This window comes from Bidens hawaiensis, unplaced genomic scaffold, assembly GCF_021521415.1.
Source record: "Bidens hawaiensis isolate Kalapana, Puna unplaced genomic scaffold, B.hawaiensis_p1.1 tig00021865_1, whole genome shotgun sequence".
NCBI lineage: Eukaryota > Viridiplantae > Streptophyta > Magnoliopsida > Asterales > Asteraceae > Bidens > Bidens hawaiensis.
In genome coordinates this window covers 314,642-341,138 of record NW_027493395.1, presented here as the reverse complement: position 1 = coordinate 341,138, position 26,497 = coordinate 314,642, and the positions used below count along the sequence as shown (strand labels likewise).

At 35.6% G+C, this 26,497-nt stretch overlaps 1 protein-coding gene and 1 pseudogene across 3 annotated transcripts; both read right to left on the bottom strand.

Annotated features, from left to right (window-relative positions):
- Nucleotides 1–2,994: 2,994 nt before the first annotated feature.
- LOC143564277 (putative sphingolipid transporter spinster homolog 2) lies at nt 2,995–6,671 on the bottom strand (annotated as a pseudogene). Its single transcript, XR_013140834.1, has 15 exons — nt 6,628–6,671; nt 6,055–6,186; nt 5,875–5,976; nt 5,675–5,779; nt 5,528–5,603; nt 4,968–5,023; nt 4,775–4,877; nt 4,676–4,712; nt 4,496–4,572; nt 4,344–4,420; nt 4,167–4,280; nt 3,974–4,093; nt 3,486–3,614; nt 3,287–3,365; nt 2,995–3,179 (listed from the first exon to the last, which is right to left on the bottom strand). The product of XR_013140834.1 is annotated as a putative sphingolipid transporter spinster homolog 2 (transcript).
- Nucleotides 6,672–7,620: 949 nt separating this feature from the next.
- LOC143564280 (putative sphingolipid transporter spinster homolog 2) lies at nt 7,621–14,105 on the bottom strand. Of its 2 annotated transcripts, none has more exons than XM_077051605.1 (16): nt 14,044–14,105; nt 13,619–13,710; nt 12,952–13,083; nt 12,765–12,866; nt 11,092–11,196; nt 10,930–11,005; nt 10,736–10,810; nt 10,546–10,648; nt 10,382–10,457; nt 10,203–10,294; nt 10,050–10,126; nt 9,853–9,966; nt 9,182–9,301; nt 8,418–8,546; nt 8,047–8,125; nt 7,621–7,942 (listed from the first exon to the last, which is right to left on the bottom strand). In XM_077051605.1, exons 2-16 carry the CDS (start codon nt 13,675–13,677, stop codon nt 7,824–7,826), a joined length of 1,458 nt encoding a protein of 485 aa, XP_076907720.1. In that variant the 5' UTR covers nt 13,678–13,710; nt 14,044–14,105; the 3' UTR covers nt 7,621–7,823. The 2 variants fall into 2 exon arrangements, with proteins under 2 accessions (XP_076907720.1, XP_076907721.1); XM_077051606.1 differs by having other exon boundaries at nt 14,017–14,083.
- Between the last annotated feature and the right edge of the window lie 12,392 nt (nt 14,106–26,497).

The window sequence follows — 26,497 nt, the reverse complement described above, 5'->3', positions numbered from 1 at the left end:
TAAACAAATTTAATGTTTATAAAGATTTCACAATTTAGAGTGAAGTTTAAACATTGACCGAACGACGGATGAGTTATGGCGTTTGATGGGTGTGAAGAGGACCTAGGTCACCACTATGATGATAAGAGTAAGAGGGTGCATCATCATGGTTAATGAACGAGTTATTAACCCTAATCTGATAGTTTTATTAAAAAAGTATGTTTAGTTACAAATAAGTTATCGCAAATGAAATCAACGATAGTTTTGGTCATGTTTGTATCCGGATCACATATTCGAGTAAAATACGTTATATACATGAATTCTTTTTTATTCTTGAACTCATTTATTTCACAAATATATGTAAGTAATTGTTCAAGTCAATTTTCTATTTTCTATTAAGTCTTAAATTGAATATTGGGAATCCTAACCTATATGTAACCATGGCATTGTTTCAAAATTGGACCATAATACAAATGACTTAACGTTGAACTAAATACTTGCGGTGATTAATAGTTTCTTCATGACTACTAACTACTCTTGCGATATCATATTCGATACTCAAAAACTGTTACAAAGGTAACACCTAAAGGCATTAGCACTTGATACTCATGTACACATTCTATTGCTAAATATATACCTTTTCTGGTTCTTAGATTTTTTTTTTATAATAAAGGGTGACTATAAAATAGCTTAACCTTTTAAATCTAATAATATAAATAAAATACTAGCATTACCAAAACACATAGTTTAATGATGTTCTTCAATTCTCAAATGTAGAGAGGCCTATTTGAGATCCATGTAGAAGTGAAGGGACCAAATACTAATAAATTAATAATATCTTAACAAGAATAAAAGAAATAATATTATCTTCGTTGGTTGACTGACTGCATTTGGAAACCGTGGGGCCGCATGAAAAAGCGCGCGAACTGCATTCCTCAAATAGAGGTGCTTGTGCTTGTGTCTTCTTCACCAATCACCACCAATCCAATAAATAAAAGTTAAATTATAAAGTAAAACTGTTAATAACAGCATTAACGACTCTATGTCACAATACCTTTAAAAAACAATAATTACTGTATACTTGATTATTTATACAATCGAAAATTTCTTAGGACACTATGATTTTTATTTGGTCGTATCTTCAATGCAGTACCCTTGTTTTTGTTTCAAATCAACTCTTAGATTTTAAACCAATTCATAAAAATCTTTATTTCTCCTCCGGTGATTATTAGTGTTTCAAACCATCATCTCATCACATACTTTTCCCTTTCTTTAATTTATCAATTTATATATTTTATATTTCATATAAATTAAAAAATAAAACAACAATTACTAGAAAAAAAACACACTTTAAAATTAAACTTAAAATATACAACATTTTTAAAAACACACCTAAAAAATGTACTTAAACCTATTTAGTAATTAAACTAGGCTATGGCATTTCGTTATCGTCTCACTTATCTTCTCGTGCATTGCTAGTGTTTTTGGGTCCATACAGGATTTGTCCATTAAAAGAATTTGATAGTCTTGATTTTGAAGAAACTGAGATATATGACTAGTGAATGAAAGCATATATACATATAATAGATTATACGTTTTTATTTTTTAATAATAATATAATAACTTGAAAATAAAGGAAAAGAAAAGAAAAAAGTGGTTGTTCCCATCCATGTATTTAAATCAAATAAATGGGTATTAAAGTCTCATTTATAATTCAAATAAATGTGATTGTTGAAATCATCCCATCTTCAATGAATGGTTTGTGATTTCAATACATAATATTTCTGACACACAATTTTAATGAGAGATAACACAAGTATGAAATCCAGAATGGCTCCACTTAGGATTTCAAACCTCCCATGGGATGTGCCCTAAATGAAAATGTTGAAACAAATGACAAACTAGTGCATAAATGAACCAACTCTCTGAAATTTATCGTCAATATATCTTTCATAGTCTAGGTTATGTATTTTCTAGAAAATAGACGTGTGGTGCAATTCTTGTAAATTATACAAGGAGTACAAAAGGGTATGTAACAAGTCCTAGTTTGTTATAGAGTTTATTCATCTGGACCCAGGTTTATCCGAATTAATCTATTGGCTGTTGTTCAATCATAAACATGTTGGGTTTGTATGCCTTGTTCATGTCGGGTTTGAGATCGCAAAAGAGGAGATGGGTGAAGCCGTGAAGGACTGCCGACCCTGAGCCCACCCCATTTGGGATTTCTTGTTTACTAAGTTACAAATCGTTCTTTAGTGTCTATAATATAATTCATTCTATGTAGTTGTAATCGTTACCCCTCAATAAATAATATCTTGCGAGTTGCCACTTGTGGATGTAGGTTAGTTTAGACCGATTCACCGAACCACGCTAAATCCTTGTTATCTCCGTTTATTGCTTGCTCGGATCATGTGTGCTTTAATCCTAGCACAACAAATGAACAATTTAGTTCACGTTAGTTCTTAAATGTTGGATCAATATTAACTAAACGTTGAAAATTTGATGTCTCTGTTGTTTTCTCAAGCCTCAAAACACCCAAATAGGGATGACAAACGAACTTGAACCAGACAAACAAGCTTGAAAGTTGAAACCCAAAATATTCAAGATGGGTTTTCGTGTATGGGAATAGTTTAGAATATGCTGGGTATGGTACTATGTGATACTTGGCCTGATTTTCTAAAATATGCATACTCGTTTACCCAAACCATTAGTCACTATTATAGCTTAACAAACTAAAAGGGTATTTGGCAAGGCATGATACATGGTTCTACAATCACGTATGAGACTAGTATTACCAATACCGTCAGCCCTACACCCACCCCACCAAAGACTGTTTTACTTTAAGCACACTCCCGCTTTTCCTCAAAACCACCCGAGACGAAGAAAAACGTAAGAAACACTTGTTTATGACACATTTTGTTTTGTACTTTGTACACTTTTATAAGCTAGGTTCTTATTCTTGTAACAAATGGTACATGTAATAAACTTATACATTTACAAAAGTATAATCTAGTTATGCAACACTACTGTCCCGTATGCAAAACAGATGCATCATTGACTTGGTCAAATGTCCCGAACCGGTAACGATTCTTGCACACATGGCTTATTTGCAAGCAAAGGTATTACATCCGACTGCTCAATAACGGGCCCCACACGCTCACTATCTTCATTGTATCTGTCCACGCTGTCAAGAAAGATACCTGTATAATAATAAAAAGTGTAACAAACAATCATGAGAAGGCTGCTAGTGAAATGTCAAAAATACCCTTTTTGATATGTTCATGATTGAACACATCATATCATATACCTGTAAACCATATTCCAGCTGCCAAGAAAAATACTGAAGTTAAGATCAGAACAGACATCCTCCAATTGTTAACTTTGTCCTGTGTTACATATGCAAGTAAAAGACTAGAAATAATGTTCATATGGCTCATCTTTTCTATCATGTGAAAAATCAAGATGGGCATATATCTACTGAATGGAGGTAAATAAAGAAAACAAACCTGAAGAAGACCAACAAGTGGAGATGATGGCACATCACCAAAGACATGAATAGAAACAGTTGACATAGCCAACACTAACGGTCTCAATCTTGGTTTGACCGCATGAAGCGACACAAAATTCACGGTTCCCTAATAACCGGCAAATGGGTCAAAACTGGAATTTTTTGTACAGACCAAAACATTTCCAAGCTAAAAATATGGGGGATAAATATGATCTTTTCAATAATAATCCAATATTCTAAATTGAATGATTTAAAGAGGTTTAATCATTATTAAAAAAACCCTCTCTTTCAATGTTTTATTTATCCAACTGATTAGAGACAAACTATAACCTGACTTTTTTATATTTTCACATATTAATACTTTTAAGTTTACGCTTTTATCCCAAACCCCCAATTTCGTGTTAGGTTCATGTCAAAAGTTCACTATCTGTAACCGCAATCAGTGTCGTAATTGTCACTTTACACCCACAAAAAGAAAATAGTTACCTGAGTGGCGGAAACAAGGATCTGCCCTGTAAGAAAGAGAACCAAGTAAACGTACACGTTACTGAAACAAAAGGCACTGAAACAAAATACTGCTCCAAAAAATGTGGCAGTAGAAAGAAGCTGCAAAGAGTGAACATTTTTATTAATATATTATATATAGCAAAGATATATGATAATCACATAAAACATCTACCTTAAAGCCATTGGGGATTGTAGAACTCATGCGGTCGAGAATAATACTTCCTCCTATTGTCCCCACGATTCCACCAACAATGTTAATCCCTCCAAATAATGTATCAGCATTGTTCTGTAAATAAAGTGTATCGTTTGTAACCAAAAAAAAGTCAACACAAAGGTCAAACTTGCTTACCATTTGATATATGATATAACCAGCCTTTGGTCCCCAGTATGAGTATGAACCATTGACGAAATTTAATGCAATAAAGCCTAGCAAAAACCATTAATAACTAGACAATTAGTAGTTATTATAGTTAATAACAGATTGAAAAAATTAACAAGTACCTAGAATATTTATAACATATGTCTTCTCAAGCAAAAGAGCCTTTAAATCTTGCCAAAATCTTGATAAATAATTGGAGCTAAATTAAGAAATATTATATTAACATTTAACAGGTTTATTCTTCAAATCCATATATCATTGATTTATATTATAAACTTATATATTATGGAATTGAGAAACACCTGGAATGTTTAGTGACCTCTTCATGAAAGGGCATACCTATATTTTATGAAAATACTAGTTAAACTACGGTGGAATCAAACATTAATTCATGAAAATACCTTTCAGTTGTAACGGTTTCATTGCAAAGCCCAAAATAGCAAACGGGAGCATGAGAATTGCCTCACCAAAAAATGCATAGCGCCAACCAACGCTGCCACCGACCTACAAAACAAAGAACATTACTCATTTCTGGTCGAGTTTATTTTGGTCGCTATCAATATGCACAAGAAGAAAGAAAGATCAGGCGCATACCAATCCACCATAAGCATAACCAATACCAATTCCAGTATTCCCAGCCATGCTGATCTCTGCACAAACATCATCATCATCATCATCATCGTACTCAGTATATCCCACCAATAGCAATGCTATGGTAGGGTCTGAGGAGGGTAAGATGTAGACAGCCTTACCTCTATCCCATAGGGATAGAGAGGCTGCTTCCGGTGAGACCCCCGGCTCGATAGTAGTTTTGCATCAAGCCTTGGACATAAGGCACATAGCACTCAATCATCGGGACACCGGCTGATCGGTGCATGTGCCCTTGTCTTTCGGCTATCAACGCCACCACATGATGCCTGATTAACCTTCCGCCACTTTTAACGTTATTTTCACGAGATTAGTAAAATAACGTCAAAATTAGTGCAATTTTACTTTTGCCCACCCGAGGGTTCACACATATATACATTATATGCGTGCACCGCAAGCAGGGCGTTGATCTCTGCACAAACAAATGGATTTAAGTAGTGAAGATAAATTATGTTCTAATTTTTTTCTATTAAAATGGTTAAAAATGCATAAAAATGAAAGAGAACCTGCGTAAGTGGAGCATTGTCATCAATAAATGGAGCCGCAAGACTTATGAAAGAAGCTTCACCAACACCAACAAACCTATTTACAACAATAATAACCAAGTATTACCAAAAGTCAAAAGGCGTTTGACTTTGAAGTAGTCAACTCACATTCGACAAAATGCGATGGACCAGAAGTCAACCGAAAACCCGCAACCAACTACAGCAAGAGTAAATACTGACATTCCGACTCCAATTAGTCTAAATGGATTTATGCTGCTCATATACACAAAAACTAAAAGAACACGTAATTAGGAAATGCCAAAAGATTTTATATTTGTCATCTGCCAAAAATAAAAGTGACAAATTACATTTTGGCCAAAGATGCAAATATTGGAGATGCGACAAGAACTCCAACCAAGAAAGCGGAAGAAATGACACCGTCTCTAAAATTATTCAGGTCAAAATCACCCCTGCAAAACAATAAAGATACGCAAAACATATTAGAAATGATGCTATAAAGTAATTATCTTATATATAAAGTAACTTACTGAATTCCACTACCATCTGAGCATACACCACTCTCTGTACAACTTCGGGGACTCCCATTTACACCATTACTTGCAATTGCTCCTCGGTCAACATAATTGATCAAATTGATCACACAGAATACTAAAAGCAACCTGCATGTATAAGCAAGACAATTGTAAAAAATAAAAACATAATAATTCTCAAAATAAAGTTGACAAATTTCTGAATATAAAACATTGCATCAAGTATCCTTATAAACTCATAGTTAATGAAGCTTAGACTAAAAATGAAAACATAATTAAGCTACTAATTAAGTGAATAACGCATTGAGGTTAAATAAGGAAAGGTTTGAAAGCTACTAAATTTGGGAAAAGTTGTTAACTGGTGGAATTTGGGTCCGACAGCTGAGTCATTTGCCACATGACCCGGCTCATTGGGACGTTTCTGTCCACTGGTAACGGCCACAAGTTATACCTTTTTAACTCGTTTTCCCCTGTCAAGTTGGTTCCAAAACCAAAACCAAATTCCGATAATTTCACGCCTTAAAGAAAGATGGAAAAATAACATGAACAGTGTAACTTTTGGGAGTAAACCAAGAAAGATCAGGATCAGATCGAGAAGTTGAATCTATAGCCATGTTTATTGGTATGCGTAAACGAACAATTAATATTATTATGATCCTCAAGTCCCCTTGTAAACCTTCCACTGCCTGAACATCATTGTATGATTATTTTTGTGCTTTAGAATATAAATAAGATTAACACACACCAAACCCCCTTTTTTCCAGATTATTGTTACTTTTCTTCCAGTTTTGGAGCTTTTATGGATGGATACAAAGGATGGTCAATGGAGTCAATCATTGACATAGTTTAAGTCATTGCTGTAGGCGCTAGTTCGGCGTTGCGGTACTGACTAGCGATTGATTAACAGGGAACAATCGGATTGAAATTTTTTATATAATTTTTCATACTTATTAATCAGATTGGATCAATAACTATAATTTTTCAAAAGCTTCAAAGATTTTGACCGATTAATCGGGATTGGAGTTTTATATATAAATTGACCAATTCTGACTGATACCAACTTTGACCGACATTTGGGCTGATTTGGATCGCCTTTGACCGATTACCAATTAATCGGCAACTAATACTAATACTGGATTTGGATAAATGCTAACTGCTTAAGAGAGAGACATCACAATTGTGCACCACATATATTATTACTCCTTCCGTCCCTCTACAAGTGTCATAGTTTGAAAAACATAAAATTTAAGAAAATTTGAATGATTGTATTTTTTGATTAACAAATGATAATAGTGAAACAAAAAAGTAATAAACATTCTTCTGGAAAATGTTACTAATAGTGGATCTTTTTACAATAAAATTCAAAATTTTATAAGAAGAAATTAAAAAAATTTAAGCATAATAAACTCGGCATAGCTTTGCAAACAAGCTGAGGTGAGTTCAAGTTTATCTAAGCCCGAGATATGCTCTTTATATATGATGATCTCTTTATATATTCTTCCAAATACTTAAAATAATCTAACTAATGTCTAAATTGCATGAGCTACTTGTTTACAGGAACATTTAAAGCAATCCCAAATCCACCATGTTTGATACAATTGTTATGTTTTTACCCAAACATTAAATCACCAATATGCATACACCCAATACATAATACACATTTCTAAACCAGCTGGCTACACAAGTAAAAGCTTTTAAGTTACAAACAAGAGAGGCTGAAGACAATGTACATATGCTTCGTGTTGAGTCTATCAATCTAGCTATGTTCATGGTGATGCAGTTGCAGGCTTATTTTCAAGCAAAGGCATTACATCTGGCTGCTCAAGAACAGACGCCACATGCTCACTATCTTCATCGTATCGGTCCATACTCTCAAGAAAGATACCTGCGTAACCAAACACGCATAGCAAACATACATGAGAAGGCTGCTGGTAAAATGTCTAAAATGCCCCTTTTGATACGTTCGTGATTGAACATGTCGTATCATACCTGTAAACCATATTCCGGCTGCCAAGAAAAATACTGAAGTCAGGATCAAGGCGGATATCCTCCAATTGTTAACATTGTCCTGTGTCACATATTTGCAGCCTTTTGTTAATAACATAGATTCATATTGCATATTAAAATGAAACTAAACCCATTAAAATAATGCAAAACGATATAGCTATAACAATAACAATAATCTAGCACAATCGTCAATGTTCAATCTAACGTTTTGTTTTTCATATAAGCAAACCCATTAAGCTACTGAAAAAGAGTCTTAATACTTCCGTTGAACCTTTATAAAAAAATATAACGAAATCCGATGGTGGGATCCACATAATGACGAAAAATAAATAATATGTGAAAGAAAGTCAAACCTGAAGAAGACCAACAAGTGGAGATGAGGGCACATCACCAAAGACATGAATAGAAACAGTTGACATAGCCATTGATAACGGTCTCAAACTTGGTTTAACAGTATGAAGACACACAAAATTCACGGGTCCCTGTGAAGTGCGCAATATACTTTGATCAGAAAAAACCGCTCCGTAACAGAAATAACCGAACCCAAACAAAAACCGACGACTTGGATTATGTTTTCATATAAACAGAACTTTCAGTTTTGCATACAAGCCGATTTATGGATTTTCAATTTTATTTTGAAATTTAAGTAGCCTATAAGAATTTAATAAGTAATGTAACCTCAAATGGTAAAACCGAGAAAACCAAAATCGAACCGAACCCAAACCAAAATCCAAAACTGATGGGTTTCAAAAACTCTTGAATTTTTGGTATTTGGTTCGGTTTTGAGCCCAAACCCGGCCCATGCACACCCCTACCTAAAACAGATAATGGCGGATCGAGCAGGTTTAATAGCACGTCGAAACTGGTAATTTTGTACGGTTTGAATCGGATGGGATCTTATGGTCAAAAAATTAGTTTTTTTCTTATAAATGTGGTCAAATATGATTACAAAAGCACATCTTGTCTAAAAATGTTTGGCCCGTATAATTTTATATAACCTGTTTGACAGGTTATAGATAAACTGTAACCCAAGTTAACCTATTAAAAGGTAAACGAGTCAAAATTGCCATTTGTAGCTGTAATTATTGTCAATTTATATCCTTAAAAAGAAAGTTACCTGGGTGGCGAAAACAAGTATCTCCCCAATAAGAAAGAGAACCACGTAAACGTACAAGTTACTGAAACAAAACGCACTAAAGCAAAATATTGCTCCAAAGAAAGTTGCAGTGGAAAGAAGCTGCAAAAGAATAAATAGTTTAAATAAATAAAAAACAAAGATATAAAGATAAGTTACAAAATATGGGAGAACTTCATAGAATAGTAACCAAGTTTCACCATTGTTCTAACTAGGTCACAGGTCACTCATTCTTTTTTGTGTCCCGATCAGGTCACTCAAGTTTCACTTAATGATTTAATCCTTTTACCTATTTAACAGGTTATCATACGTAGATAACATTCCAAATATAAAGATAAGTTCTTTGGTTTATCTTTTCTGTAAATGGTCTTATTTTTAAATCATTAAAAGGTAAAATGACAAAAGTCTTGAGTTATAATTAATAAAATAAATAAAATTAAAAATAGATACCAATTACACATCAGTATATTTAGAAAAAGAAAAAATGCCACACAGGCATGGTAGCCTGTTAAACAGGTAAAAAACCTAGGATTAGAACACAACTTGAAACTTGAGTGACCTATTCAGGACAGAAAAAACAATGAGGGACCTAATTAGAACAGTAGTGAAACTTGGTTACTATTGTATAAAGTTACCCCTCATAAAATGTCTACCTTAAAAGCATTGGGGATTGTTGAATTCATGCGATCTAGAATAATACTTCCTCCTATTGTTCCCACAATTCCACCAATAATGGTAATTCCTCCAAATAATATATCAGCATTATTCTGTAAAAGATAATAATTCCAGATAAAGCTTTCTTATATGTCACCAAAAACAACGGTCGGCACGAAGGCCAAAACAAGCTTACCATTTGATATATGCTATAGCCAGCCTTTGGTCCCCAGTATGAATATGCTCCAATGACAAAATTATATGCAATATAACCTAACAAAAACCATTGAAAAAATAAACAATTAACATTTATTGTAGCTGATAAGAGATTGAGAAAATTAACAAGTACCTAGAACATTTATGACATATATCTTGTCGAGCAAAAGAGCCTTCATATCTTGCCAAAATCTTGATAACTGATTGGAGCTAAATATACCATAGCTACAACAAAATAAATTTAATATTCAAATCCAAATTTCACTGACTTTATAAAAACAGGGTCTTATATAATATTGATTTGAGAAACACCTGGAATGTTTTTTAGAGCTGTGCTCAGTAACCTCATCATTTAAAGACCCGAGAATATTTTTATCATGCGACATACCTATATATATGGGCACACACATAAAACTCGGTAAACTATGGTGATATCAAACATTATTATATATTTATATGAAACATAAAAGAAATACCTTTCATTTGTAACGGTTTCATTACAAACCCTAAAATAGCAAATGGCAACATGAGAATCGCCTCGCCGAAAAACGCATAGCGCCAACCAACACTACCTCCGACCTATAAAACAATAAACAATCACCAGTACTTTGACTTTTTCTGGTCAAAATCATTTAATTGAAAAAGAAAGAAAGATCAGGCGCATACCACCCCACCATAAACATAACCAACAGCAATTCCAGTTGGTATGCACATGTAGAATACTCCCAACCATGCTGTTCTCTGTACAAACAAATGAAATCAGAAAAACAAGTCCGTTGGGTTGACCCGAAACACTTTTTTTTCTAATATATGTGTATGTGTGTGCGCGCGTGCTTTTGTTAGCCAGTGAGGTAAGGAACCTGAGCAAGTGGAGCATTGTCATCAATAAATGGAGCAGCCAGACTTACGAAAGAAGCTTCACCGACACCGACTAACCTAAATACAACAGTATGTAAGTGATGATAAAACTCAAAAGAGAATAATATAATCTCAGTTGTTTGACTCTGAAGTAGTCAACTTACATTCGGCAAAATGCGATGGACCAAAAGTCAACTGAAAGCCCACAACCAGCTACAGCAAGAGTAAATACTGACAATCCGACTCCAATAAGTCTAAATGGATTGATGCTGCTCATATACACAAAAATGAAAAGAATATGCAATTATAAAAAGTGAAAGCTTCATTTCTAACGAGCCAAATGGGATCATGATTTCATGACTTCAATACATGTAGTACTGTTATGGGTCAAATAGGTTGATGACTTCATACCACTAAACTTTAGTTTTGTCTACCAAGTAATGCACTTGTGAGCCATTAAACAGATAATAAATTTTGGCATGTTATCCAATTCGAGTTAACTTTATAGTTCACTTTGATTTCTTTTAGATTCCAATTTCCAATCAGTCTGGCCTTTTTTTGTCATCTTTAAATTTTTGAAGTTCAAATTTGCATAAACTTTTAAACCCTTTTATACCGAAGTGTTACATGGAACAGATTATAAAATACATTATCAAATGGTACCAAACCATAGTAAGAAATCATAAGATAAGGTATAATATGGTCAATATGACACAAACGGTATGGAACAACACAAAATGTTATAGTACGATATTTGATTTTACAAAAATAGATCATACAAAAAAGCTTCACAACGGTGTGATATGGTATGGAACTATATTAGACGATAACAAAATGATGTGCCATGACATGAATATCAACTGTCTATCTATAATCAATCACTTTTCTGTAAAATGATAATACTTTTCGTGTTTACAATAGATATCAACTAAAAGTATCGAAAATTCGAAATAATTTGATATTTAATATGTTAGTAATCTACTAATTATTTATTTCTTTCTATGTCGTGTGTGATATATATACACTTGATTGTATGACATGCCCTCCTTTTGTAAAAAGAATTGAAAAAAAGGTAAAGAAAAAAGTTGTTTGGATCCAATGATCCATTATGTCAACCAAACTCAGTTGACCATGATCCATTTTGACAAATTCACAACAAAATTATGTAATCCCAATAATATAATTTCAAGAAAAAATTATCATGCAATCATGCAGCCAAAACAAAAAATTCTTTTGAGAAAATGAATGCCAAGTAAAAATCACCACTTCTCAACAAAAGCTATTATTGCCCATCCACTATTTATCACGCCTATTTTTTAAATAAGATATGCATATTAACTACTTAGGGGGTGTTTGGCCTAGCTTTTTTATCAAAGTTTATAGCTTTTTTAGCTTTTTTTTTACAAAATAAGATTAACTTGGTGTTTGGCTTAGCTTTTTAAGCTTATGCTTATTAGCTTATATAAGCTCATTTGAAGAAGCTTAAATGAAGATGGTTTTTTAGCTTATTTGATAGAAGCTTATTTGTTTAAGGGTGTAAATTACTCATTTATCCTCAAATGGTGGTGAATTAGTAATTATTACTCTAACAAATTAAAGAATGTTGGATTTAACAACTTATTAAGGCACATAATTAACTTGTAGAATATAAGCTAATCCAAACACTTAAAAAAAGCTTATCAAATAATAGAAAAAAAAAACTATAAGCTAATTTTATATATAAGCATAAGCTTACAAATAAAAGCTAGGCCAAACACCCCCTTAGTCAATAAACATAAACCTAATATTTTGTCATCTAACAAAAACGGAGGCTAATGATTTAGAAGTGATAAATTACCTCTTGGCCAAAGATGCAAATATTGGAGACGCAACAAGAAGTCCAACCATGAAAGCAGAAGAAATGACACCATCTCTAAAATTATTCAAGTCAAAATCACCCCTGCAAAACAATAAAGGTACACAAAACATATTACAAATCATGTTAAAAAGAGTCAATATTTCAACATGCGTATAAAGTAACTTACTGAATTCCACTCCCATCTGAGCACACACCACTCTCTGTACAACTTCTAGGACTCCCATTTACACCATTACTTGCGATTGCTCCTCTATCAACATAATTCACCATGTTGATCAAACAGAATACTACAAGCAACCTATGCATATAGTATCAACAAGCATAGTTAGATAAAATTACTATAAAATATGACAAAACAGTCAAAATCTAACCTTAGCAGGTTAGTTACAACAATTACAAATGACTACCCTGAACTATCTGGTATGAACATTATTGACCATTAGACTAATACAAAACCATTACAATTGTAACAAGAGTTGTTTAAAGTAAATCCAGTTTGAGATCTATTCAATGTTATAAAACTTGGGACTAGTCAACAACTAATCGGCGATTTATCCGGTGACTGGTTAATATTTAGGCCATAATTTCAGCCGATTTTTGGCAATTTGCGGTTAATCACATATATATACACAATTACACATAAACTGCATACAAAAATGTGGGTATGTGTGTGTAGCTGAAATTGATATTTAAACCTTCCAATCCGATTAATCGCTAGGAATCTTATCTCACTATTAATATTGTAGAAACCAAAACATGTGAATTCCTATAGTAATTAGATATTTTTGTTAATTAATGAAAAAGAAAGCTAGAAGTAAAAGAAAAGAAGCAACCTTTTAGGAGTAAACCAAGAGGGAGCAGGCTCGGATAAAGAAGTCGAATCTATAGCCATGTTTATTTGTATATAAGTATCCCCTTGTAAACCCTGAAATCATCATCAATTTATTATCGTGTGTTTTGCAACATAACAACTTCGTATATTATATTTAAAATACTGATGATATACATATAGATGTAGATATACAAATGTCAACGGAATAGTTAATTAGTTGGGTTAATAGCAATTTTCAAGATTTGGGTTTAATGTAATTCATATTTAATTATACGGGGGTTTGGGTTTGATGATGAAATTAGTTAAGTCGGTAGGTACGTAGATAGGTTAAAAACAAACAAGTTGGTAAGTAATTTGGATCTGGGAAATGAAAGAAGAAGTGTTATTGAAGTTAGTTACCGGACGGCGGTTACGGCAGTGATCGACGGTGGAGGCGTCTGATTGATCAAATCATTTTGAATGAATATCGTTTGGTTAGTTGCTTGCTTCTGTTGTGTGGGTCAACAAGAGAAGAAGAGACTGGTGTTCGTAATTACTACTCATTTTTCTTTAGCACCCTGAGTAACGCCGGGTATCCCGTACGCGGCTCTCATTGGCTAAAGGTAGCCCGATCCGGCTACTAGTCCGGACGGACGGAGCCCCTAGCGGTGCACCTGTTGAGGGATTCACCGGATAAAACCCGACCCCCACGCCCGCCAAACGGCACGACAGCGAGGAGCCGGTAAAACCGGGTGAGATCAGGACTCGAACCCTGGCAAGCCAGAGCCATCCCTCATATCTCCCATATAAGTTGGTGATAGTGAAGATTGATCCCCCTACTTTTCACTTGTAAAGCAAGTACTCTACCATTAAGCCACAACCAACTTATAATTAATATTAATATTTTAAATTTACAAAATTACAGAAAACACCTCATTTATTTATTTAGGCTAAACACGGATAGGACGTGTCAGTCAAACTAGTTGGATTGGAAGTCCGACACCTTGTCACTTTTGGTTGTATGGTTTGGACTATTATTGGCTGAACCGGTATGTTCTTCGATTTTGCAATTGAATGAAACGACAAGTTGTTTGATCGGTCAAAGGGAATTTTGTGGGATAAGTTGTCTCAGTTCAGTTTTGTAAGTTGAATGGGTTAACCAATTTTGAAACAAATTATAACTTTTTTCAATTTTTCAAAAAGTTACATGATTAGGTAGCCTATAAACGAGATCTTAGTTTATTTTCTATGTTTCACTTATAAAGTGATCACATCATTAAAACACGTTAAGAATGATTGATTATGTTCCCCAATTTTACATGTTTGCTTTGTTTTACATGTTATTTTGTATTAAAAGGTTACAAAATATAATATAAATTATTTATTTTTATATGTTTTTTAGCAACAACTTACATGTACTTAGAGCAATATATCTAATTCTCGCAAAAGCTATACTGCTTTGATAGTCAATGTGTTAAAATACTCTTTGTTTGACTCTCAAGTGTTTTGACCCGTTCCCTTTCAAACTCAGGTGATTAACCTCATTAACACCTGATGTCATAAAAGTAAACACAAAGTGACTTCTTAAATATTGTACATTCATTTTAGTCTTACCGAATGTTTTCATAACCGAATCGGACAGCGAACCGGTTGGGCAAGCGGTTCACCGGTCGAATAAGTCAGGTCGGCCGAACGGCTTTTGCTTAAAATAATCTGGAAAAGGAATTTTTCAAAAAAAAAAATTAATAGAAAATCGGTTCAACCGGACCGGTTTTCCAGTTCAGATCGACCGGTTGTCTGGGAACCGAGCTAACTGCATAGAACCGGACCGGTCAGTGGGCCGGTTCGACCGGCCGGTCCGATCTGGTCTCAACAGCATTGGTCTTACCCACAAACCTAATATTAAAAAGAAAACAAACCCATTTTAACGTCTAAATTCTTGCATAAATTTTACCAGTTTTTATAAAAATCTAGATACCTGCTTTGTGCAGCACAGTTTAGCGAAAAAGCAACCCCTCAATTGTTAACAAAACTCTCTTTTATTAGAGAGTAAAGATATGCATGGCCTCAACCGCTCAACGATTGTTGTATCAACCCCTGCAGAGCTACAAAAAGCATCAAAATAACTATAGTTAAGAAACTGCCTTTAACCATACCTCCTGGCATTACCTCCCACAAAAGGATAGGCTAGGATCCACGCTGTGAGTGTCTGTATGTTTTGGCACCCATGTCCAAACATATCACTCAAGTACAACATATCAATGCAGATGGTTGGTCGGATGGGTAAACAAACTAAAACTTGAGGCGTTTTGGTGTAACAGATTTTAGTAGATATTTCTTAAAACAAATATTCAGTTTCTATCAGGTATATTAAAATTAGATATGATGATGATTAAAAAATAATCCCATCAGCCTACTTTCTGTAAAAATTCTAATTCTCTTCTAATTTCTCTGTGGTGGTGAATGAAGCCCATTAACAGTTCTGATATGAAAAATCTTTTTGACGTGTTATGATTATCTTGAGGAATGAAGCCATTAACAAGCTATCTAATTTCTACCACTCATCCTTCCCAAACTGTATATGAAACTCATTTTACATAAATCTTTGCCCTCAACTAGTACTGCTAGACATGATGATTCAGGTAAAAACAACATGCCTGCTGTCCTGATTATTATATCACATTCACATACTCATGTAAGTGTATTCTTGTGACATAAAACCAGCTGCTGCACCAGCCTGCACATTATCGTTATAAACGATTGAGCATTTGCGACGGTTATCACAACCGTCTCTTACCTGCCTTACCGTTATGTATATATACTGACTCTTTGTGTTCCTGTCTCATTAACAAATTATCATGGTATACAATTATTATCTCGCAAATCGTTAATTTCATTACCAAACAATCTAACGGGTGCATACCCTTTGTCCAACAGTTACACAATCTCCAAAAGTGCAAGAAATTCCTATTCTTATATAGATATATTTACATGCATTTAATATCATCAATAGTAACACTTTCCCTTCTTTGAAGCAGAGTGATAGTCACACTTGAAAGAAACTTTAACATTGTGGTGGTTTTTCTTCCACTCCAGGTTGATATGAATCATCAACCATATTCCATTACTCATTTCTTTCACGAAGTAGGAAATCTGCTCGTCTGTCAAATTATGCAGGTAATGATCGAACGTTACCTGCATGGGCTTCACAGACTGCAAGACTGTAAGTGCACACTCGTTACAGTTTCCTTCGAATGAGACGCGCTGGCCCTTCTGATCATCCAAATAGGCAGTCACGTTAATGGTAGCTTCTCCGGTACCGGGGTTGATACTTGTATTCTCTTCAAAACTTGGCATGATGGGTACCCGTCCGTGTAGATGAATGGTTTTGTTTGTCTTTTTGTAGTGAATATCACCTTTCAGCACCTCCGCTTGCGTAAGGGTCACTCTTGGCGTGTTTATAGTCGATTTTAACTATCAGTAAATAAACGACAGCCACGACCGCAGAACTGACAAGAATGAGGTCGACGGTTTCTTCCCTAAAAGAAATGGAATTAATATATAGTACTATTTGGTTAGATGAAAGCAAGCACCAGTAATGCATTAGTATTTACTTACGGTGGTGCGCCGAGAAGTTGAGTCTCTTGTGATTTCATCAGTAGATGTGTTAGGGTTTGAGGTCGTCGACACACACACACACACACATATATATATATATATATATATATTATTTTGTTTGTCCCTGCAGGTGACGGAAACAAAACACATATTAACTTACAATGCAGAGGCATGAATGATTGAACACATAAATTCAAAGGTAAATACAAATAGCACAACTTTGACCCAAACAGAGGTGGCTGATGGTTCGTAGCTGGATGTTGTTGATCGGCAAAGAAAGGAACACCCAAACCCTAACCAAAGGAACAGGTAGGTAGATACGTCTGTCTGTATATATTGTGAGAATGAGTCTGTCGATTAGTGTATGCGCGTATCCAGTGACTGTGATTAGAGACCATAATACAATTAATAACTAAAAACTATATTTAATTAAGGGACATTAAGTTATTAGTAAACAAAAATGAGAATGATAAATGATTTACATTACATAAAAATACCTCTTAAGAAAATTAATAGAAAAATCATAACACATAATTTATTATTAAAAATTAAAAAAGTAAAAATACAAAAAATTTTCAAACGTCTCCTCGTTCTTATAAAAAAGTCACACAATGATGAGTGAAAAAGATAATTGTGTTTTGTGTTTATTTTCGTCAGTGATTGTGTCTTTTTTCCTTAACATTGTGCATTTTTTTCTTGATATTGTGATCTATTACTCAATATTGTGTTATATTTTGCGATCTACTGTGTCCTTTTTAGCTATAATTGTGTCTTCTGTTCATTTTCGTCATTGTATCTTTGATCTCGGTATTGTGTCTTGTCGGTGACTACATGAGCATTCCTAGAACCTCCATATGTTGGTTGCTTAACCACCAGGAACATCAATGGTGGATGAGTTGAATGTAATTTGGTGAGTGGTGAAGGAGTTGGAGGATGAGTGGTGGTGGAGGTCGATGGTGGTGGAGGTAGAGGTTGGTGGTTGGTGATGCAAGGGGCTAGAGCTAATATGATGAAAAAGGAGATGAGATGGGCTCGTGGGACCCACATGTAACACATAAGCATGCCAACTCAGTTAATTACACGTCCACATCAGCGTTTCCACTAACGACGTTAGTCGTTCGTTAGCGAGGGAGTGATAAAGACAAATAAGGTCAAAGTTAGGAGTGGTGGGTGACAAAGTAAAAGTTGAGAGTGTTATGAACAAATTGGTGAAACTTGGGAGTATTAAAAACCAATACCCCTTAATTATTTAAATATATTCCAATTTGATGAATAACACAGTTTGTTACCCTTTCATCTCTTTTATACATACAGATCTTATATCCCACGGAAAATAACCAAGACACCTCTTTATAATACTAACACATAAACAAATAGTAAACCCAAGCCATGATCCTCAACCTGATCAAGCGGTCAAACCAAAAGTCAACATGGATTCCACAATCAATTTTTGTAGAGTTTCATCTCCAACTTCAAACGCAATATCATTTCAACCGATAAAGTGTTGATCCATAGTGAACATTTCGCTATATCCCTCCTCAAAATATGATCTAGTGCCCGTTAACCTGCGGGTTGACCTTTATCCCAGTCAACTCTTTCAATAACCTCGCTGATCACATCTTTTTCGAATGAGAAAGAACAAATCTTTAAGGTGTATTTTACTTCAGCGTGATTTTTACCACTTCTACAAACTTTGTATGCATCCAAATTCTACATACCAAATTTAGAAATATTACAAAAGATGATGTGAATAAACAGCCAAAACAAACAACAATCCTACATAACATTGTATAAAAAAAGATTACTTTGAAAAAACTATAAAGCAGCATGCACTGTATAAGAGAAATAAAAATTTTACCACATAATATTGTATATAATAAAAAGATTAATTTGACAAACCACAAAGAAACATGCAATAATTATAAAAACAAAAAATAAAAATAATATATTAATATTAATCATTTAAATATGTTCCAATTTAATGAATAACATACACCCTTTCAAATCTACTTATTACAATAAATAAAAATAAGATTGTGTCACATGGCACATAGTTGAACAATCTAGGCCACTTGGTAATTTTATGTTAATTAATCATTAAAATTAATTTTGTGATTTAGAAAAAAAATCGAAATTGCTATAATTAATTTTGTTTCCATATTTATTGGTTTTTCTCTACAATCACATGGACTTTGAGTCATGCTTCTAAGAAATTTTAGTGGTTTATGCAAAGAAACAAGAGTACATGTAAAAAAGATTTTTAAGTCGAGTTTTGGAAACCAAATTAATGTCAGAAACCAATATCGGAGATCACATGTTTATTTCAAGAACAAGCTTTATACTAGCATAGAAAATAATTTTGTTTCAATTTTAAAGGAGGCAGCTTCCGCTTGGTAATTGTTTTGTAATGACGGTTAACAATCACTTTCAAGTGTTGGTATATTTCTTAGATAACCAATTTCTGTCATGGTCAGTTGTGTGTTGCATTGTCTAGAGTGAAAACCAGAGATAGACTGAAAGTACTAATTTTTTATGAAGATTGTAAACTTTTAAATAAGACTACAAATACTGTACATAAACAAATTTTATTATAATAACTTTATCATGTAATTTTTTTTGTCTTGTGTAATTTATAATTTATTCTATTCATTCCTTTAAAGCAAAATATTACTTATCCAACCCGTGTATCACACGGGTCAATAACCTAGTCTTTTATACCTACAAATCTTATATCCAACAAAAAAATGACCAACACACTATAATAAGCAAATAACTACAAACTCTCTATAATACTAACACATAAACAACTAATAAAGCCGAACCATGATCCTCGATCTGATCAACCGGTCATACCAAAAGTCAACATGCCTTCCAAGGTCAATATTTGTAGAGTTTCATCTCCAACCGCAAACACGATATCATTTTCATCCGATAAAGTGTTGATCCACCGTAAACATTTAACTATATCCCTCCTCGCAAGATGATATAGTGCCCGTTGACCTGTGAGTAGCCATTATGCCAGTGAACTTGTTCAATAACCTAGTTGACCACATATTTTTCAAATGAGAAAGCCCGAATCTTTGAGGTGTATTTTACTTCAGCTCGATTTTCATCATTTCTACAAACTTTGTATTCAAATTCTACACACGACATTCAAAATTATTAAAACAGTCCACCCAATGTGATTAGACCAAAACAAACACAAATAGGCATATATTATAATCAAGGGTGACATATCAACTCCTGGATCGATAATCAATACACAAACTAAACAAATAACTCTTGTTTGTTAATCAGAAAATAACTCAAAAAACTGATTACAATATCTCAAACCCTAACTCGGTTTGACTCTTGATGAACCATAACTCGGTTACATATCGTGTGTATCTCTAGATGAACCCTAACTCGGTTACACCTCACACCACCACAATCTCTAATGTCTAACCATAACTTGGTTAATATATGACTAACCTAACTTACTAGCCAAAACATTACCTATTATAATTACAATACAATTAGTAAACATAACATAACTAGAAAACATAACCAACAATGACCGACTTGTCATCGTTGGTCCCTCAAGCTCACCGACTTATGACTTGAGTCTGAAATTACTTCCAACAACGTATGAACAAATTTTACCATATAATATCATATAAAAAATATTACTATGAAAAAAGTCAAAAACTATAAACCAACATGCATTGGACTAAGAGAAGAAAAGTTAAAATTTTACCACATAAAAAATATTACTTTGACAAAACTATAAAGCAACATGAACTGAATTAAGAAAACAAAACTAAAAATAAATTAGTAATATTAATCATTTAAATATGTTCTTGTTTGATATATACAACAGTTTGCTACCTTTTCATCTATTTTAATTTATGAAAATTACGTATGGCAAAATTTAAATTCATTTACTTTCTTCGACCTCAAATGTCAACTTCATTAATTTTACTTAGGGAAAGGGAAAACTTTTTAAATGACCCAAATAAAGAGAGAGAAAAAAAAAGATTTAAAAAGTCTAAACTTTCTCAATATGATCCAAATAATTTGTACCGAGACCGACGCATTGGAAATATAACCAACGAGATTCATGAACCATTTAAAAACTGACACGTGGCAATGTTCAGACAAATCCGACCATATTTTTGAAAATCTTGGGGGTTTCGTCCAAATATGTTTTTTAAATCCTTTTGTAAAAAACAGTCTCTCCAGACGGTTTTTTTATGTTTCTTATCTGGTCCCTTCAAATTATTATTATCCATAACTATTTCCACATCTTCATCTTCATCTTCATCTATATCTTCATCTTCATCTTCATCATCATATACTTGTTCTTTTATAATCAACAAATTAACTCCACCACTCAAGTAAGAACAAGAATTTGGAACTGCCACTTTCCCACCGGAACAAGAATTAACAAACCCACCGGAACAAGAATTAATTCCCTCACTTGAACCATCACTCGGAACCGCCACTCTCCACAAGAACAAGAATTAATAAACCCACCGGAACAAGAATTAACTCCCTCACTTCAACCATCACTCGGAACCGCCACTTTTCACCGCGCATGCATCACCCCTTTATAGCTCCAAACCAACCTAAGAAACCCTTACGATTCGTTATTAGACCCGAAACCTACAATGGAATTTGATAATATTGTAGTTTGTTCCAGTGAAAGAAGATGAAGATGTAGATGAAGAAGATGAAGATGTAGATGAAGATGTGAGAGAAGTTAGGGATAATAATAATTTGAACGGACCAGATAAGAAACATAAAAAAACCGTCCGGTGAGACTGTTTTTTACAAAAAGATTTAAAAAACAGATTTGGACGAAATCCCCAAGATTTTCAAAAATGTGGTTGAATATGTCAGAACGTTACCACGTGTCAATTTTTAAATGGTTCTTGAATCTCATCGGTTACATTTTCGATGCGTCGCCCACTCGCCCCGGTAAAAATTATTTGGGTCATATTGAGAAAGTTGAAACTTTTTAGATCTTTTTTTTTCTATCTCCATATATGAGTCATTTAGATAATTTTTCCATTTTACTTATCTTTCATTTGATTTCTCATAAATGCATCTATTTGTTTCTTATCATGAAGAAAGGCTTAAAGTAATATCAAATTCAAAATTTCAAATTGGCTCTTTTTTTGTAACGTCCATTTTTAATAAGTTTCATGTAAATTTTCGTAACTTATGTGTTCTTGATAACGACTACCAAGATTCATATACACTTGGAAGATGTCTCGTCTGTTGGCATATATTCGCTTGTTGTTCTTCTTCGGCCAACGCTAGCTGATTTCAAATTTTTTTCCTCATGCAAATGACATAGCTTCTCGTCTAGAATTCGGGTTCTTTGTTTGAATTCGGCTTCATTGAACGTGTTAAACTTGTCAATGTTTAGAAGCTCGTATGTGTCCAATGAGGATGATGTGGATCTTTTGCCCTTCCTAAGTGATCTTTTGGGCTCAACTAAAACATATGGATTGGTATTATCTTAAGGATTGGTGTTAGGAAATTTTGCTTCCGATGACATCGTGTAGTCCCCTGCTTCATTTGTCCTTGATTTTTTGTGGCTTATGGATCAGAACCCATTGAAGGAATAACAACCCATATTGGATGACAACGAACAACTTCTCACATCAACATGTGTGAGAACCCCATTATGGAAACAAAATCTTTGTATTCCGCGACTGCTTTCATTATCACATTTTTCTCGTCATCGCCACTAGCCTGGCCTATAGTGGATTGCTGAAGGTAAAAATCGTTTTGCCTTCATATACTAAGGTCCCCCTATTTTGAATAACATTGATCGAGAGTTCGATCGTTGCTCCCGAGCTCCTCTTAAACTTGAGGTGAAGGGCTGTTCAAAGAGCTCGCGACTCGAAGCTTGAGCTCGTCGCTCGTTTTATAAAAGGTTGAATAAAACTACATAATAGGAACTTGATTTGAAACAACCTGAGCTGAGCTGGCTCATTTTTGTAAAAGAGCCAAACCCGTCCCAAATGAATATGGTTTTTTAGCTTATTTGCATAAGCTTATTTGAAGATGGTTGTTTTTTACTCATTTGTCCTCAAATGATGGTGGATTATTGAAGCAACTTATTAGTGTAACAAATTAAAGCTAATCCAAACACTTAAAAATAGCTTATCAAATTGTAAAATATAAGCTAATCCAAACACTTAAAAAGAGCTTATCAAATGATATAAAATAAGCTATAAGCTTCAAAAATATATAAACATAAGCACAAAAATATAACCTAGGCCAAACACCCCCTTAAAACTGGGTCTTTCAAGTTGTTAATCCGCGCTTTACCTAATGCCATCTCTTCTTCATCATCGTTTCATCTTTTACCCCCCACCCCTTTTTTTCTTTCTCGTGCATTCTTGTTAACGTTAATCGATATCTCATCCTCCGATGGTTCTTGATTGTATTGAATTCCGTTGAAGAGGTAGGTCCCAGCAGAGCCCAGTTGGACCCGCAAGACTCACCTTAAACAGGGGCGTCTGCGCAGAAACCAACTGGATCCGCAGGACCAACCATGCTCAGAGACGTGACGTCCTTACGCGCAGTACGCAAGCTGGTCCCGCAGGAAATGCCTCCCAATGGTGAAGGACTCCGCCTGTCCCCGCAGGCTCGGATACAAGCCATTAGGGAAGGCCACCCGCGCAGCAAGGCTACACGCACAAGACACTTAGCTCTCACTCAGTGTCACCTGAAGGAATGAGCGAAGCCGGGGGGAACAATCCCGCACGAGGGCGGGAGGGGGAATACTCCTGCCCAAATAAGCCAGTCCGTACGATACGGGAAGATCTTCTGTACTGTACCTGACGAGGTATGGGAAAAAGATCTGACTAAAGATACGACAGCTTATGGACAACAGTATGGCGAGCAGCATGCCCCTACACTGTATGTCACTATTAGCCGCTGCCTACTCACCAACTCTTGTCATACCACGTGCGTAGCCGGCAGTTGGTGGAAAATGAATAGTATACAGCAGGCCTGGTCGCTATCAGCCGCTACCTACCCACCAACTACCAACAGGGCACGTGCGTAGGCTACTGTTGGTGGAACAGGAACACTGTTGCAGCCGGCCATACCTCCTTGGAAACCTATCTTCGGCTATAAATATCACAAATGGTATGACCATCTCATCTTATCACATTATCATCATATCATATCTTATATCATCATATTATACCTGATATCTGCTCTAGCAATCTCTTAATATACTTTTATATTTAAAGAGCAATCTAGTCTGATTCTCACGCCGGAGGGTGGTCACAAGGAGGAACCCCCCCCCCTTCTCAGTGACAAGCTCACGGTGTCTGTTTTGCAGGTTATCAGAAGAACCATCTTCCAAGGGTCTAACCCCTCGTGGGAAACATCTCTCCAACCCCCAGGTTACCAGTAATCTGCCCGGGGTCCGGTTAGTGTTTCTTCATTGGCGCCATCCGTGCATAAAGCTAGAACTACATTTTTCTCCAGTTTTTTCAAAACTTCTACAAAGATGGTTAGAGAAATTCCGGTAACCACAACCCCAGCTACTGGGGGGAATACCGGTAACACAGTTTTTACAAACACTACCCCGGTTACCCAAGCCGGGGCAAGTGAAGTAAATTTTACGAACACTACCCCAGGTTACTCATGCTGGGGCAAGTGCAGTAAATGATCGCCTACTGGGATCCACTGATACCCAGATTGAGAAACGAAGACTCCCCCGCCAAACTCTCGATGAAGTTAAGGCATGGGCGGAGGCACGACAAAAGGAATTCCAGGCTGAGTTGGACGAACGCTTGCGTTCCGTACAACAGGCCGACGAATTCGAATACTGGGAGGATGACTCGGAGGAATCCGACTCCGACGCGAACCCTCGCCATAGGGCAAAAGGGAAGCGTAAGGAAATGGAATCCCAACCGAAAAGGCATTTTGGACAAGCCTTCAAACCAAAAAGCACAGGTGGAAGTCCACGAGACTTCTCCAAAACGTTCAGACCAAACGTTGCAAATGCGGGAACGTCCAAATTTGCAAGGGACATTGCAGAAGCAATCGCCCCAAAGAGTGCCAAACAAATGCCTAACATAGGCACATATGACGGTATATCTGATCCAGACGATCATTTGAACAGGTTCATAGCGGGGGCAACCGTCAGCAATTGGACGGAACCCACGTGGTGTTACATGTTCCAAATGACGCTTGTTGGGGCTGCTAGAGCTTGGTTTGATCGTCTACCGGTCAACCACATCTACGACTGGGCAGACTTCCAGCAGAAGTTTAGCCAACACTTCAGCCAGCAACGGAAGTATACCGAGGAGCAATGGACAATCCTCAAATGGCATACGAGAAGAAGATGAATCTCTGTCAAACTTCATCACTCGCTTCAACTCAAAGAAGCTAAGTCTGGGTAACATTAGCGAAGATCTTGTTCGCGCTGCCTTCATCCAGGGCGGCGCATGACCCAGAGCTCATCCGCACCCTAACGGGTAAAGATGGCATGCCATCCACATGGGATGCCATCATGACAGCAGCAAAACGCTATGCGGAAACGGAGAAGCAACTAGGTAGAGATCTCCCACAGAGCACAAACCTCTACACTCAGAAGACGAGAGAAGACAACGTCCTCACCGCCCGACTAAATAAAAAACGGAAGCTAGGCATTTGGCAGTCAAGGGTAAACTTTGACACCTCATCCGGCTTGCAACATCGAGTGGGCGGAAGGGATAATGTACAGCCGCACCGGAACTCCAGATGGACGCCACTCACCAAAAGCGTCACTGAGATATTCGCCACTGAAGAGCTCCCGTGGCTAAAGCCTCCAATAATCCGACATCGTCACGATGCTGATCGGAGCAAATACTGTGACTTTCACAAGACAAAAGGCCACAACACTGAAGAATGCATAGACGTAAAAGACATGGTCGAAGCATTTGTCAGAGATGGGACGCTTGCGCACCTCGTGGCGCAATAAAGGCTGAGCAGGCGGGTGCGTGTAGAACCCCAGCTGGGGAAAACACGAATAAAAATTCCAGCTTCAACGTCGAGACTACATGCTGCGTAAAGAACGAGATCCCGAACCAGGTGCGTATCGGCTCGATGGCACTCCCATCCCAACAATATGGAAGGGAGCTCATTTACACAGTTTGCATGTAAATCAATTCCAATTTGTAAAGAAAAGGCCAAGAGCCACTTCTAATGGAAATGATTCTCTTTAGAACATCGAAGCTGATGATTTTACATTTATACTTTTCTGAACACTGGTGACGGCATTCACATT